The following is a 17,596-nucleotide window of genomic DNA, read 5'->3' as shown; positions in this document are numbered from 1 at the left end:
TCCAACTGCTGCATGCTCAGAAAGAAGCAGCAGAAATGGCTGAAGAGCAGATCAACTTCTTCAGGGAAGAAGCCATTTCAGCTCTAACATCAGACATCACTTCCATCCTCTCTGTAAGACAAGAGCTGTTGCCAGTAAGTGACTACACAGTTTTCTACTAACCAGCTACTTCCACCAGCAGCTGCAGAGGAAGACTCCCAGACACAGAACATTCTCAGAAAGAGAAGGAAAGAAACAACTATTAACCATACACTTGTGCATTCAGCTTTCAGACATCCCTGGAGAATAACCTCCCTCTTTAACTAGAAAATTTGGATGCCCACCCAATATAACTCTGCTAACATGTTTTAGTCATGACATCAAGAATTTCCTGCTAGCAATCAGAGGACAACTCATCTTCCATGTTCCTTCAGTCTGTGGTAGCTCAGAAGAGGTTAAGTGTCACAGGCTGACTAGCACTAGATGTGGTTATTACAACACATTTCTATCATAAAAAAATAATCATGGCCAAGATAGTTTCACAAATGCTACCAAATAACAACGTTGGTATTCACTCCCATTCATTGGAAAATTCTCATATTTCAAAGCAAAACAAAATCACTTTTCTCAGAGAGAAAATAAGAACTCAGGAATTATAAAAAGAAGAACAAAGGGAATTATAATATCAAAAATTCTATATTTGACTTTAAGATAAATATATGAATACATTGGTCAAGCTGGAAGATTTTTTAATCAAACCAGCATCTTTCCCAGAATATTTCAGTTGGAAAATATGTCAAAAATATTTTTAAATGGGAATATTCCACTGAGAATTTTTAAGCTACCCTTCTCTACTATAGAAGACTGGAATTACAAGCAAATGCATATATTGTGGTACCTTCACAAGTGTTAGCTGATGCTCAACTTCCTTAGAATGAGTAAAAGGTCACCACTTTAAAAAAACAAATGTTTTTTTCCCCACTCTGTTTGAGCAGACTCTTCATAGAATGGCTTTGAAACGTTCCTTGTGTTTCAGCACATACCCCCAGCTCAGCCACATCAGGCACGAGCCCTCCAGGCTCACCTGGCTGTCCCCAACACCTTCATCACTCCAGTCAGCCGCTGACGCACACTGTTGTGCCTGCAGACACCCATCATGAAGATATTTTCACTGGTTTTCATTTATCCTCCTATTATTTGTGATTCCACACATAATAGAAGCTGCTTTGTCTGCCTGTGTAGTAAATTTGTCTCATTGTCTTACAACCTCGCTGTGAGAAGCTGTTAGGATTGATTCACAATAGGGCCAATATTTCCATCAAGCAAATATCATGCTCAGCACCTGACAAATTGTGACACTGTTTGCAAAGTGACTGAATCAGAAACAAAAAGCTCCCGCTGCGTGTTTGGGCAGGGGTGGCTGGGAAAGGGGCCACCATGCAGGAAACGGGGGCTGCTGTCCAGGCACAGCTCGGACACAGCAAAACTCAGGAGAGCCCCACGATTTCTGGGCATGATCCTCATGATGCAGGCAGGAGTGGGCAGGAGAGCTAACTTGCCAGGGAACTGCCTCTTGAGACAGCAAGCTGTGTCTCCTACAGGAGAGGAATCCACGTCTTACTCTGTTTAATCCATTGGATCAAATTGGGTGGAGTTGATTTTGGTGCCCCAGCTTTTTTCTTCTCTCTTTTCTTTCTCTCTGTATTTCACAGCCTTATTGGCTTCTTTCAAGCTTGGAAAAGATTTTGTTATAAAGTTTATCCAGTGCACTCTAAGCACAATTTTCCACCCTTCCTTCCTCTCCTTCTCTCATTTTATAATTGCTGGTGACCCACTGGAAAAGCCTATCTTTGGTCAGCTGAAGGATCCAAAACTCAGACTGGGTTGAAATAATCAAATTCTTTTTTTATCACCTGCAGCTTCCAGCACAAACAGATGGAAGAAGCAGACACATGGAGCAGGCCCACATCCATATCCTTCAGGAGGCAGTCAGGCTCAGCTTTAGAACTGATAAGATGCACAGCCACAAATGAGAGTAAAATAAAATCACTGGTGGCAGAAAGGAAAGGCCATTTGGTATCTTGGCACTTCACATGTAAAATGGGATGATATCCAATTTTCATGAAGCAAAAGACTTGAGTAATCTTAGGACAAAGGCCAAAGACTGAAAATAAAGTGAATTACCTTCTTTTTCTGCTAAGTCAGAAGAGGGGTATAATCACTGTGTGATGGAAGTTCCCTGTTTCTGTCTGCACTGCACCTCTCCCTGAACAGAAAACAGCCCCTGCCAGTTAGGAAATGAGGAGGAACAAACCCAGCATTTTCAAAGCCATAGGTCAGCTCCCTTCTTCCTTCCATCTCTCTCCCCAAATTAGTCAGCTTATCTTCTCTTCCCACAGAAGAATTGCATGAGCTGTGAAAGGAGAGGAGCCCCCACACTCTGGCTCAGCAGCTGTGGCTTACTGGACCAGGTACTAACATAAACACCAAATTCAAAGTCTTTCTTCAGAAAGAAGGGAAATTGGCATTGTAAGAAGCTATTGTATGGGCAGGAAAATGACAGCTTCAACCAATCATCTGCTGATGGCAGAATGGCATTTCAATGCTTTCCTTTCTGCACTAAGGAGGTGGGGGTAAGGGGAGAAGAGTGAATGAACTGAGAAATCCAGGGATTAGGGAAAACATACCATATTGCCCACCCAAGGGAACAGATTAGATTTTCCTTTTAAATTCCCTGCTATCTGATCTCACATTTTCACCAGAAATGAGGTGAAAATTGGAAAGAACGTATTCCTTCCTCTTGAATAGGTGACTCTGGAAGATTACATATGAGGAAATAAAATTACTTGTGTGTCACATTAAACATCTCACCCAGTTGCAGCCAGCAATAGCTCAGCTTTGTGTCCTTCATTTAAAAAAAAAATTAGGAAAAATTAGCAGAATTTACTCCACTCAATCTCTTTTTTTTTTTTTAATCACATGTGAGATTTTTCTAACAAACACTCTCTCTGGGTTTGTCCTGTCCCAGACAGCATTTCTTAGAGTGCTTCTGGCCTGAGACTGCCCAGAGGTTTGGATAAACACTGCCCAGAGGTTTGGATAAACATGCATAGTGCTTGGCTTATGTTGTTGATGTCCATCACATCGCCAGGAGTCTGGGGTATGGACAGCAGCTTGCTCTGCACTGGAAAAGCCCAGGCTATTCCCAGAGGGAAAGACAAGCAGCATCTCCTCTGGAAAGCAGAAAAGCTGTGCTTCTGCCAGCCTTCCCTTTGGAGGGTACCAGAGCCTGCCAGGCCAGATTGCCTACAGCCATCCCTGCTGAAGGTTATGGCTTTTCTCCCTCTCAAATGGAATCAGATTTGATTGGTAAGGGGATTTTTGGGAAAGAGCTGCCACTCCTAGACCACTAGACTGAAGGTCATTGGGGTAGCAGTTTCTAAACACCATATGTAAAATCTGTGAGGGGGCATCTTAACTGCTTCATTGGTCTCAATCCAACTCATAGCTGCCTCAGCATCACAGCCAGCATTACTCATCCTTCTCTTTGCTGAAAAAAGAGAAACAAAATGCTGCCAAGACAGAGGCCAAATAACCCGACACTCGGTAATTTCGCTGTTCACTCTGGAACACAGCACATTTATCAAATGATGATATGGTCCATATCACACTCAAGGAAATGAAAAGCACTGGTTTGCTGTTTGCTGTCCAGGATGAATCAAGATTCACAAAGCCAAAGGAGAGTCCAGGCAAGCATCACAGCCCTACCCTCTACCCAGCCCACTGGAAGCCTAAAACTGCACTGTTTGTTATGCATCAGTGGGGCTCGTCAGACACCTCTCAGCATTCCTTCAATACCTGGTAAAGCTGGAAAAAATAAAAGCTGAAAAGTTGGAGAGGGTAACTAGTTGCTCTTCCTTTTTGCCATAGGTTCATGTTGTACTGATAGAAAGAAGTCAAAAACCAGTCTCTAATCCAATTACACCTTAAAAAAGCACGCAACTCCTCTGCAACACAGTTTACCACTGCAGGGCTTGGAAACTCCCCATATTGCAACTCTAAAGGGAAGAAGGAGGCAGTTTATGGGCAACTTGATGACAAAGAATGAGAGATAAAGCACTATACTATAAAGCTCACACAAATCTTGGAGGCAGGAAAAAAACTGTTTAAGCAACCTCAGTAAGTTAAATCTAACCTTGTAGAATGTGAAACCCAGTGTTCATGTAATTCGGTGTTCTTCGTTCATTGTACCACGCATTGCACAGCCCCAGGTACAAAAACAACAGAGCACAGGGGTCTGGGTGAAGGCAGGGAAATAAAGGAAAATTATAGAATTAAAAGGTCAGAGAGCAACTAAAAAATATAGAAAGAGATAAATTCTCTTGTGGTAGACACTGGCCAGGGATAAAACTACCTGCTGCAAAGCCAAATGCAGTGCCCTACAAGAGAAGTGACAGTTGCAAACTGTCGGCTACCTGCAGAGGCAAAAACAAAAAACAGGGAAGAGCTTAAGTTCTCTTCACTAATGGAAGGCCACCCACAACCAAACATGTCAGCTGCATCAGTACTGTTTCTAATTCCTTCTTCAATGTCATTTTAAATCAAACTAAAACCTGGAGGTGACTACAGTGCCAGAAGCAAAGATTCCTACAAGAACAAGCAGCTGGCAAGGCGCTGGTACTGGATATCCCTTGAGGCAGTAGCATCAAAGGCACTTATCTTTTGTTTCCTATCTACATGAGGGTTTTTAAAATGTGAATTCTCTCAGTGTCTCAACTTACAAGTAACCTCAAAACTAATAATGAAACTCTATTCGCATCTTGGCATTTCACTTACTTTCACAGGAGAGTCCGTTGCTCTCTAGGGCTCCATCTCAAAGCTGTACATCAGGCTATCATCAGCAATTAGTAATGAAGGACCTGGCCTAGCATGCACCTTCACATGGCATTTCACTGCCCTCAGAGCACCTGCAGGATGCAATGCTCCAGGAGGAACGAGCCTCAATATGTTTTCACAACAAAAGGATATACTCCTGGGATCACTCACTAATTGGATAGAAGCATCAGAACCACCCCATTGCCATCCCTAGAGGAAACTCATTAGCAACCTAATGAAATAAAGTGATGACAGGAAGGCATCTTCTCATCATCTTTTAATGCTAACAGGCTTTAAAGCTATTTTGCTTCCTCATCCTCTCCTATGGTGCCTAGAAACCCCATGACACCTCTCAGAGCATCACAGGCAGTCCCCTCTCCTGCATATTACACAACATCAGGGAGCAGTTTGAGAGCTCAGAGGGGGATTCTAGGGTGTTCGACTCACCATCTTTGATGAATCTGTGCAATTGAAGCTTAATCTCTGCTCCACTTGGAAAATGCTCCCTAGTGGGTCAAGCTTCCTGATGAGTCATACAATTTAGGAGAAATATAACCTGACTACTAAGGACTTTACTGTTTGGTTTTATGACAGGGAAAACTCATGAACATCTGAAAGAAATAAGAAATATTGAAATAAATTTTACGATTTTAAAATACTTGGAAGTTGGTGAAATTACAAATACAGAAGCAAGTTCTACATAAGCATAGTGCTTCTAATAATTATGTCTCCATTAAACATATTTTTACTCCTTCTCTAAAAAGGATCAGCTCATACCCCCAAACACTTCTGTATCATATAGCCTTAATATGCACATATTTTAGATGTACATATTAAACACAAACTCCTTAGTAACAGCGAGGGAGGAATGGAAAATTTTGAATAAATCTGAAAAGGATATTAGAAAGCAAGACAAAGTATTCACCCACCACATTTCCACTACCCACACCTTGGACCACTAAACACCTTCCTCCAAGTCCCTGGACACTGAAAAGAGCCCACATCTCTCCTCCAAGAGCTCTTACATGGAGTCAGACCACCAAAAACATCAAAACAATTTATCTCTGCCATGCATCTGTAGCCTAGTTAGACAACATCCAATGGACAAGAGTTACACTTTTAATTTGAGTTAAGGCTCTGACCAGCACACTAGATATTTTTGGAGTCAAAAACCAAACAGCTTCTTTCTTGACACTACGTAGTCTCCTACTTTGTTTGTGGATCTCTTCTTCATACTAAGATGGGGGACTGTGGTCTTCTGTAAGTGAAAAAATTCTGGTGAATTTTTTTTTCCTCCTTTTTTTCTTCCTAACCACAGTCATGTCAAGCCCAGTGTTTTCCTCAGAGACCAATTCAAGCACTGACTGGACTACTCTGTGCTAGTATGTGGCACACAGCAGCCAACACATTAGACAAGATAGTGCTGGTGTGAGGACTGCACACACCTTAATCTTCATAGACAAAAACCTCTCTGAATGCCTTTATAGGCAAAACACAAGTTTCCAGGAAGGAAAAAAAAAAAAAAGTCTTTACTAGCTGGCTGAGAAGCAATCAACTTCCCTGCTGGCAGCACGAACAGGGCTGCACATGCAGCAGCCTCACCAGGAGCTCAGCATCCCCAGAGAAAGAGTAACGGGAGAATCCAGGGGCTGGCACAACATGGCATCAGGGAAGCAGCTGCATTCAGCACATCCACCAAGAGATAGAGACAGAGATGAAAAGTGAAAACAGAGAGATGTGGGGGCTTTTAAAGAGAGAAATGTACCTAAAAACCTGGGACACAGCTCTTGGCACTGTCCTTTCCATCAGATCTATGGCCTTTGCCATGAGCAAGCACATTAACATTTTGCATGCATAAATATGCATTACCTTAGAGAAAAGGACAGAAAAAGGCTGAAAACTGACACACCATCCATTGGAATTAGCAACATAATGACATCCCTTCATCTTTGTCCCTGGATATTTATAAAGAGCATGCACCAAGGCCCACAAGCACACAGCAGACTGTGGTATGCATTTCTCAGCCCATGGAGGGCCCAGCAAATTTTTGGTGAAAGCACAGAGGGTTTTACCACACGATTGCAACTTTTAAAACACACAGCAAAGTACTTTGTGCTCATGTCCCAATATAAACCCTCTGCACCCTGAAAGGACATCACTTTGGTCGCACACAGCCACCAAATACCCAGCACTAACCCAAAAAGACGCCCCTCTAGTTTCCCTAAACACACATGGACTTCTCTAGAGGTACTCTTAACACTTTTTTCAGATATGCCCGATCCCATACCACTTTTCTTTGCTAACAACAACAAATCATAGAATCATTCAAAAACTAAAAGAAACAGGAGACAAATGTCCCCAGGCCAACACTGGACATGTGGATGAACACGTCAAGTATACTTGAGTTCATGTATTACTTCCACTTACAAAGAGCTTCTAAGGACCAAAACAACAACTTCGTAAAGCAAGACAAAACAAGAGCTCCAAATTTCTGCATACAATTTATCCCAAGGCAAAGTTTCTCACTGACAGTTCTGTAACTAGAAGTGGATACAAAGATGTGAGGCTGCTATTCCTGACCATTTTTTAAATGTTTTTTTTCCCTGTTCCTCTTTTCCTTAACATCTGTGAAATCTTTTGTCTGACTGTCACATGTGTATCTCATGCCCAGGCTCTGCTGCATGTCCCATAAAGCAACAGGAAGTGCACAGAATATTGTTGCCTATACACATCTACTTCCCAAAACCTCAGCCAAATTACCAAATTAAAAAAAAAAAAAATTAAAAACCACCCAAACAATCAAAAAAATAACCAAACAAATCTATCAAAAGTGTGGTTAGGCTTCAAGAAGATAATTTCATCAGCCCCACGGCTGACCCAGGAGAGAAGTACTGACTACCTGCTCATTTATTCCAAAGGACTAGAGAGAGAAAAATCAGTTTTCCACTTCATCAAAGTTATGTGGCACCTGATTCAGCACTTTTTACACGATGAAATTTTCCACCTGCAGGGCAATCTGAGTGCACAGGTCCGTGCCTGTGCTACACAACAGCTTCATTATGTGCTCGCAGAGGCTCACCCTCTCAGATCACTGATGCACTTATCTCATTTTGACTATGTACATATTTCCATTGCAGCTCATGTGTCATTTCAGTCAAAGTTACCATTCGCAACATCTCTTTTGTGAGGTGCTGCTAAGCCCAGATACAGAAGGGAGAAGGTCAGACACACTCTAAATTCAAAGACAGTCCCTTTACTTTGTGCTGCATAGAGACATTGACGGCCAGACTGGCAGCCACATCTCAATGTCAGGAGGGAACCTTAAATGTCAACTTGATTTTCCTGTGGTAGGATTCTTCATTCTGACTATCCCAGCATTTTTCTGCATTTTGCTGCAGCACAGAGTTTCCACCTCAAAGCCTTATAAATCAAATAGCTTCATGAAGGCCCCCTCATGTACCAAAACCACCCAGTCATCTGCTTTGGGAGGAAACAACAAAATGGTGATGAAAGTCTTGGGTGACAAAGTAAATTGAGTTACTGTTACATGAGTGGGTGGTAAGAAGACTGCACAGTACCTACCCACAACTCCTAACAAAGACAGTTGCATGCAGATCCTCTGAGATTAGGCCAGAGAGTGAGAATTATTTCCTTGACATTTGGTAGAAAATAAAAACCCATCCATCATTTTCATGCAGAGTAGCTGCACTCATTTATAGCATTTGAATGTGTTAAGATTCAAAGAAACTTAGGTAAAATAAAACAACACAATCAAAAGATCAAAGGCTTGTGTTGGGTGTTTTCTTTTTTACAAATGTCATTCAGCTTAAGTTATTTATAATACTTCACGGTACACTACTGAATGCTGTCACATTTCATAAAACAATTAAGCCTTAGTAATAGGAGACACCTCAATTATCCTGTCTATATTTAATATTTACTGAGAAGTGATGTGTGTCTTATGACTGTTACCATGTCTGAAAACAAAAGAACAAAAAGAATGAGGATGTTTCCAAGTTTATATTTCTACTTCAGTCCCCATCTGTAGTCTCAGGTACTTAAATGCTCATCAAAAGCGACAGGGTTTGCGTAATAAGGATTTCCCAGAATTTCCTTGCCATAACTTTTTCCCCTTCAAACACAGTGACAAACCACCTCTAATTATAACTCCGGTTACTTATGGCCACGGCAGACAAGCAGTTCTTGCTGATGGTGTAGGGGGAGAGGCCAGCTCGATTCTTGGCTCCTGCTCTCAGAGGAAGGGTCGGGAAAGCGCGCAAGGCACATCCCCAAAGCTCCTCCGTGCCGAACGGGCAGGGCGCGATTCCCTGCGGGAATTCCCTGCTGCCAAAGGCAAGGCACGAGCCGCTGGGACCGTTAGCGGCACGGGACTCCGAGAGGGTCCATTAGTGCCCCACACCTGGAAAGTCCTGGCTCAAGGAGGAGCAAAACTTCTAAAGCCTGCCACCCACTGCCTCAGTCAGGATTTCTCAACCTGGTCAAAATGAAATTGCATTTCTCTAGGAAAGCTATTCTCTGGTGACAAGAGTTTGCCAAACATCACTTGAGCTCTCTCAAGAGGGACAATAAAAATTACAATTCTATTTTTATTTCCAATGCAACTAATCCAGATTCCCTGAAATTCTACATAATAATTAAGAAATTAAAAACCATTCGCTCTATTGATTGTTTCAGTTAGCTTGCTCTTTAGGTTGTGTTGTTTTGATTTTTAGGGATGAACTTTTGTTTGATTGGGGTTCTTATTCATTTATTTATTACTTTTACTATTTCTCTAAGCTTAACTAAATGTCAAGACTGCATTTCAGATTAGATTTTGGAGGTGCAAATACTTGCAGAAAAGCACCAGATAATGCTTTATTTTCCAGGCTTCCTCTTACCTTAGCTTTTTATTGTATATTTGTTGTATATTCTTATTAATCATCCATCTTTGGTATAATGTGAATTTCTCTTTATATCAAGAATTACTTCAGAAAAGCAACTTTAACCTCTACTTAATCTAAAAGACACCACAAGGTTCCTCACAAACTTTGCAATGACAAAATAATAAAAATTAAAGGGGAAAAAAAATTACCTCACAGCTTTCTGTTCCAATATCTTGTAAATATTCTGCTGGGTCTAGAAATGTATGGGGTAAATATTATTCTGAGAACCAAACTGTAAAAAGCATTTCTCTCTGGCAGATGTACATATTTAATTCACTTTTCAGTTTTCATTTGCCAATCTTTTCACAGTGGGATGGGAAACTGAACTTTTGGTTTTATCAGTTTACAAAAAAAATTAAAAAAGTTTTTCATTTTGTGAGCCAATATTTCAGATTTTCAGCAGAAGAGCCAAAACGTCGTTAAGATATTTAACTCCGTTTCTGCAGGGTAAAAAATAAATTAGGGTTAAGAATTGCTGCTTAGCTGTTGGCATCCTGATGTCAGCATCCAACCATCGGGTGGGTCAGCCTGGTTTCAGAGACGAACAGGAAGATTTCTCCCTGAAAAGGGAGATTTGTCTGGCTGTCGCTCGGTCTCCCCCTCAGCAAGGGCTCGAAGGTTCTGTTTGCAGCCCCGTCCGACCCCGGTCCTGGCGGGCAGGACCCGCGCTGGGGGCGATGCAAGATGCGCTCAAGGGATCTCGCAGCGCACGGACATGGGAACATCCCCGCTCCGAAGCCGTCGGCTCCCGCACAGGCACATCCCCAGGCAAAGTGGCACATCCCCACCCTTCGTGTGTCCCCAATTGCAGCGCAGATCTGCTCCGAGCGGAGCTCCCGGCGCGGACAAGCTCTGCGGACAGCCAGGTGCAAGGGGAGCGTGGCAAGGTCCTGGGAATTTTCAAGCTCCCCACGAGGCACACCTGCGTTATTTAAAGCAAGTTTTCCCTCCTGCTGGTTTGACCGGGGGACAAACACGCCTACATTGGTATTTGCTACACAAAATTATGACATATTTAATACAGCAGCTTCTGCATTTCAAGCTACTGGCCACATCGGTACAAAACATTGGTTTCTGAACGTGTTACTCATAGTTTTGGTACAATTCTAGAGAAATTAACAAGTCATTTGCGTGCAACAATGTCAGCTAATTAGAGATGAGGATATTTCCTGCATAACAACAAATTTAAAAAGATCATACTTTAAGCCCAGACTCAGGCAAACTACAGTTTTATAACATTGGTACAGAAGTTTTTCTTCCTTTTCTCCCCTGTAACACTACCCTGACCTCCCATTCGACTCCTTCAACCACCACCAATAGATTTATTCTTTTATATGCATTTTCATGCACCTTTATTGTTTTAAGCAAGTTCCAACTGTTGGGGTTTTTTTCCTGAATGTATAAAAACAGCTCTACAGGTGTGTATGGCAATGTAATGCACCTGCATAGAGAGCCCTAAATGAGCTGTTTGAAAGGCTCTACGAAGCTCAAATAATTTCTATTGTGCTAGTGGGTATGGGAGTCCAAGTGCCAAGGTAAATAGGTTTTCCTGGACCTAATATAGCCATTTACATTCGCAAATGTATTTCAGCACCATAATTTACTGAGGGAAATGGTAGCAATTTGAAGAGACTGGGGTTGCAGGGTGTGGAGAACTCAGTAGAAATCCTGTGTGGTCTTCTATCTATCCAGATTGTTCTCATTATGGATAAATTATAAAGTGAATATTATCTGTAGGAAACCAGCCATAAATGAGGAAAAAATGTGGAAATCCATGGGTGCAAAGAAAATGTACTTTCTTGCACGTATCTTAAGTCAAGTAGAATGAGTGATATGCATCAAGAGATGTTTAAGAAAAGGGCTTGAAAGTTCAAGACTTGTTATATGCTTGCATAGACAAAGGAGAGGAGAAGGAGGAAAAACTCTACATTTCATCCTAAAAGCATCTAATATGAAGCCCTTACAAATATTGGCCATGCAGAAAACTTCAAGAATACCCACATCTTTAACACACTCCTCAACAACCTAGACAGCAGAACATAAGAAACAGATTTTACTATCGCCTCTTCCCTACCCTCGTGCCAGCCCCCAAAAAAGCAGAAGACTTATTGCAAACTCCTTTCTTTCTATCCCAAGAGCAAACACCTGAGCAAACCTGTCTTGTTAGCAGCCACTTTATTTCAGCAGCTCACCTCAGACTTTACCTGCAACAGATTTGCCCCTAAATGGCACAAGCTAAGAAATTTGTCTGGTAGAGATGCAGAAGTACCAAGAGCTGACTGATGCAATGTTTCTTTCAGAGGTATTCAGTAATTTTCATTTTCACATCACTCACCTTTCTGAGTCTAGGACAAATCATCCCAAACTTCACACAATGCTGGGACCATCAGCCCTGATTGGGGAATGTCTGTCTGCACACATCAAGTATTATATAAAATTTCAGCTATGAAGAGTGTTTAATTACATCATCTTTAAAACCTGCCATATGCAGAGCTTAGACCAGCACCTAAGTTATCCCAGCTGTAAATTGACAGCACATTTCAGCATCCCCATGGCCGGGGAGAGTCTTCAGCTAATATACCTGTGGCTAGAGACACCCTTTTCTTGCAGGGACAAGTAACAGCTCTGTGTTTTCTGTCCTCCCAGCTGAGAGGGCTCATCCCTAAGCACACTAGAAGATGAGTTACTGATGGTGTGCTACCTCCACAGGGGCTCTGCAGCTTGAATTAGGTAAGACTCAAAAACTTTTTGGCATGGACCTTCTCAGACAGCACTCGGTTTTGGCAGATGCTGGCAATTAGCAGCTCCTAACTGGTAACAGAAGAGCAGACAAACCCCAGCGACAGCCCCTTCATGCAGGTGCATTTGACATCAGACACATGAAGCAAACGCACAGCCATAAAAACAGAAAACCCTGATTATGAAAGTAACGTCCTGCTCAGGCCGTAGCAGGGCATGTGACACCCGGGGGCTGCCTGCTGGTGGCCCCCAGCCCGCAACCACGCGTGGGGTGCCGGGCACAGCAGCTCCCCTATCTCATCAGCCGCTGGGACTTACGCAACGGCGACCGGCGCGGGTGGGGAGCAGGCAGGGAGGGGACACTGCACTCCGGGAGAATTCCCACAGACAACTCATCCCGGGAGCAGCGGTGCCGCCAGAAAGACTTTTCCCGTCCCCTTAACGAACGTTTGGAGGCGCCGGGATCACCGGCGGCTGTGTTTTCACTGAAAAGGGCAAACCCTAATCCCTAGCCAGCCGGGCAAGAGCCCCGACTCTGGCTCAGAGTAACTCTGAATTTCACCCACATTCCCCGTCACGCTCCCCATCTCCCCTGGCGCTGCCGCGCCGGAGGAGCGCCTTAAACCTGACGGCAGCAGCAGGGCTGAGAGCCGATCGCTAGCTGGCTTAAGAGAATGCAGATCTGGGAGACCTTTCAGACTTCGGAATGAAGAAGCCCCTTGTCAGGCGGGTCCGGCGGTGCTGCCCTCACGCCGCTGCCTGGCCGCAGCACCCGCCTGCCGCCTCCCCACCCACCGAGAGGCGCCCGCCCGGCCGGCACCCACCTGTAGGACACCTGCTTCCTGAAGGTGAGGCTCCGCAGCTTCTCCTCCAGCGACTCGTCCGCCGCCGACAGCCCCTGCTCCTCCGGGATCCCGGCGGCGCCCGCCGCCTCCCCGCCACCCTCGGCCCCCCGGCAGCCGCCGCCCGCCGCCCCCGTCTCCTCCCCGCCGGCCGCGGGGGGGTTCATTGCGGCGGGGCAGCGGGGCCGAGAAGGAGGAGGAGGCGGGGGCAGGGAAGGGCCAGCCGGCGGCTGCAGGCGCTGGGGGGCGGCGGCGGCCGGGGGACCGCAGCTCCCGGGGCCGCGGGGCGCGCTGCGAGCCGCGGCGGCTGCAAATGGCAGCGCGACCGCGCAGCATCCATCGGCGGCCGCACTGCAGCGGGGCATTGTGGGAAACTCCTGGCCGGCCACGCCCGCCGCCACGCCCCGCCGGCCGCCGGCCAATGGCGGCCCCGCGGCCCCTGCCGGCACCTGCCCGGACCAGCACAGGTGCCCCGGAGCACCCAGCGCTGCCCTCGTCTCACAGCCGCGCTTGCTCGTCGGCCGATCGCTTCCAGTCTGCACGCCGGTGATCTCAATTTGGTGCGCTCAGAATCAAAGCACCCAGCGGCAAAGACGTCCACGGAGCCCCTTCGTAAAGTTAATTGTACTCCCATCTTGTTCCTTGCTTCTCCCTTTTCTTCATTAGGGGGCACTAAGGAAAACTTCAGAGAATAGCATCAGCATGTTTCAGCACAAAGAGCCGACGGTGACAATAAGATTAAAAAGTGCAGAAAAGGTTGAGGTCTGTGGCTATACAGAAATTACTGCAGGAATTATGCACAGACAGTTGTTTGTTTTCTGCATGCAAAAGTTCCCTGAGCTAATGCAATCCAAAATAGAAAGACATAAAATAAATAAATAAATAAAACCCCATGAACAAGTATGCTCTACAGAGAAAGCAGCGCTACAGGAAGAGATTTCAGAAACTCCTGTGCTCCCTAAGCAGCCTTGCCTCTTCTGTGTGAGCCCTGTTCCAATCAGGTTCATGACAGTCAACAGATTCCTTATACCTGATCCTCACTCCTTTCCAATACCATTTCCAAATTACTTTTAATTACTAGTGAAGCATGTAAAGCATAATATAGCAATGTAGAACCCTTGCTTACTAGAAGCAAAACTAAGGTTCTTATGCAGGACTGTAAAAGGAGGGTCTGGATCCTCCTCTGAGCTGTGTGTAGAGATCTACAAAGCAACATGGAGCTGCACTGGAACCATTGGTCCTTTTCCATTGAGATCTGAGACCTCAGCTGGAAAGTCTCTGGTTAACTTCCAGGGAAATCAGCAGTGAATGTTGCTTGTGAAAGCATTCACTCTAAGATCATGTGACAAATATTTTTTTTCAGAAACAAACTAAACCATCTTGGGGTGGATCTGTCAAAGAGCAGTTCAGAAGCAGCCCAAAAGTCAACTTCAAGGATGGGGAGTAGCACCATACGTCCCTCTCTTATCAGTGCTATTTTTGAGGTTTTGCCATTGGTGAGAATCGTGTGGCCCGTTGCTATGAGAAGATGCCAATGACATGTGCTAAAAAACCTGTAACTGCAAATTAATTTTGCACTCAGAGAGCAGAACACTGTGCATCATCTCACAGCTTTATTCTCCCAGCCTTTGGCCCACATGAGCACAGCTCTGTGGCCTGTGCCCCAGCTAACGGCTCCACCTCCCCCAGAGCATCTGGAGCAAAGCCTAACAACTAATCAGGATTTCCTACCCCCTCTCCAGGGAACATCCATGCCACTGAGCCACCTCCTTCAGTACAAGCTCTCCTGTAGCTCCTGCTTGTCAATAACCCTTATATCCACATGACCAAATTTACACTCTGCTCCGGGATTACCTATTTTTCCTCCAACTGCTGCAATTTGCATGACTCATTTGCAACATGAAGAACTAAACTGACTTCCTTTGCCTTTTCTCTGAATAAGAGTGATTATGAGAGAGTCTGAGGCTCGTGAAGGAAAGCCCTGCTACACTATTACACCCGTGGTGTAGCTGTCAGTCCCTGTGGGCACAGGAAGGCAGCAACAGCGGAAACTTTGTAGGAGTATCACGTTTGCTCCAAGGTGTGGCTGCAGACATACCACTGGGCCAGGAGGGAAAGGATGAGCACAAAAATAGATTTTTAGCAGGTTTTGCCAGTATCTGGGATTATCATGCTAACAAGAAATCCAAACTCCCAGGTCTGGGTTCTCATCTCTTCAATGCTGTCAGGTTAAATGGAGCACCTCACACCACTCCGTGGTGCCTCCCTCGAGAGCTCTCTTCCTGAGTGAGCTGACAAGGTTCAGCAGGTGAGGAGCTCTTTTTCCTGGGTGGAAATTTCTCACCATAATGCATGCCATGAATAGCAGGGTGGATGGTGGGAATGAGAGAGGAACTGCAGCGAAATGAGGGATTTCAGCCTTTTGGAGTAAAGCCAAGGGAAGGCTTATTCCATTACTCACATGCCTGTAAAATCCCATTTTGAACACTTCAATGTGCACAGACTGTGTGCACTGCAGTAAATTTTATTCTGAGCAGGAGGGATTGAAAATTCTTTTTCTAATAGAAAAGAGATTGATATATTAAAAAGGGGATTGGGGAAGAAAAGGATGAGGCAACCTTACTTGTTCAGTGTGCCAGGCTAGCCAGTGAGAAGTCAGTCTACTTTAAATGCTCCATATTCCTTAAGTCTACACAAAATTCATCCCCAGGCTAGCCCCCAACATTCAACTTTCAGGAAAAAAAATACAAAACATATAAAAATAAATTTATACACATAGACATGTGCATGCATGTATTTGCATCTCCTCCAATTGTAAATATATTTTTTTAATGTTACATAAGTGGCCAGCTTCCCTTTCCAGATCCAATATTGATAGATTGGATCCACCCACAACAACATTCATTTTTGTTCAACATTTGAAGGTCTAGTAGAGCACTGCTCATCCATTGGGAAACTGAGGGATGTTGAGGTTCAGCAAGGAGGGACCCACCTCAGCTGAGTAGATCAAACACAGATTTTTACCAAAGAGGTTTAAAAAAGAGGGCTAACCAGACCCTAAGCATCTCTTTAGACAGAGAAAATGAAGACAATCAAACAGTCATGGACTTATTCTTGTCTTCCCTCAGCAGTACCACAGCAAAGATAGGGGCCAGAACTTAAAATTTCCTCCTTATAAAAAAAAACACAAAATAGTAATTTCATAGCAATGTATAGAACTCATGCAATCACAGTGTAAGACTAATTCAATAATGAAAGTGTAACCATTTGAAGCCCACAAAGAGACAACACCAAGAAAATGAGAAATCAAATAAATCACTTTCACTTTTTTGAGGCACAAACTGGAGGGAGACAAGACACTCAAGTATTATTATTCATTAGAAAGGAAATATGCTTTTGTTTCCAATTGCTATCTCCTTTGGATCACCTTGCTTTGCTTAATCTCAGTGTGATTTACAGAGAGGAGGAAACAACCACTGGCTTTGCAGACCAGGAATGTGAAGCATGGAATAAATAGGGCAAGCCAAAGTCACCAGCATGTCACAAGCATGAGGCCCACGTTTCTAAAAAAATCCTCCTAAAGCAAACAAATCAGGAAAGGGAGCATCAGGAATGAATCTTCCATTAAATACCTTCAAGGGGGAGAAGTCTGTGCTGTCATAAAATGGGTACAAACAATAGCTACCAACACAAGGAGAACACTTTCTACCCAAACATGCCATGAGAGGCATCATGAGCTGCATTTGGACACCCTTCCTCCTGCCTTGCAACAGGAAAAAGGAGCATCAAAATCCAGCCTTGGATTCAAACAGTAAGATGCTTTTCCAAGAACACCATGTCCTGGAGGCTGATAGGTAGGGAGGCTGACAGCTCATCACACAGCATTTCCCCATTGTGTGCGGGTTTCTTTTTCAGGCACAGACTCCCTGCAGCATCACCTGCTGTGTGATGCTCTAAGGGTTGCACAGAGATCTGGGGAGATTCTCAACTGATGGCTAATCACCAGCCTGTGTTTTGTTTGCTTGGAGGAACTGAGCTCAGCTAAAACTAAACTGAGGGTAACTTTCCAATTAGTCACAGTCTAATGATTTTCCTCTAAAAATGCTATATATGGCTTGATGCTGCAAACAAGTGCCCTGGATCAATAGTCCTGGCAAGGGATATTGCCTCTTTGGAAAGCAAGAGGCACACAGGGTAGATCCTTGGAGAACAGCTTCT

At 44.3% G+C, this 17,596-nt stretch overlaps 1 protein-coding gene across 8 annotated transcripts in view; it reads right to left on the bottom strand.

Moving 5' to 3' along the window:
- The window catches only part of DGKI (diacylglycerol kinase iota), a 203,213-nt gene extending 189,455 nt beyond the window's left edge, over positions 1–13,758 (bottom strand). For all 8 annotated transcript variants that reach the window (XM_021552019.4, XM_021552020.3, XM_085568617.1 and 5 more), the window contains exon 1: positions 13,361–13,758. In XM_021552019.4, coding sequence (XP_021407694.3) covers positions 13,361–13,743 — 383 coding nt within the window. In that variant the 5' untranslated portion in view covers positions 13,744–13,758. The remainder of the gene's footprint in view (positions 1–13,360) is intronic.
- Between the last annotated feature and the right edge of the window lie 3,838 nt (positions 13,759–17,596).

The sequence above is a fragment of the Lonchura striata genome, chromosome 1A (genome assembly GCF_050655825.1).
Source record: "Lonchura striata isolate lonStrDom1 chromosome 1A, ASM5065582v1, whole genome shotgun sequence".
Classification (NCBI taxonomy): Eukaryota; Metazoa; Chordata; class Aves; order Passeriformes; family Estrildidae; genus Lonchura; species Lonchura striata.
This window is presented reverse-complemented; position numbering and strand designations above follow the sequence as displayed.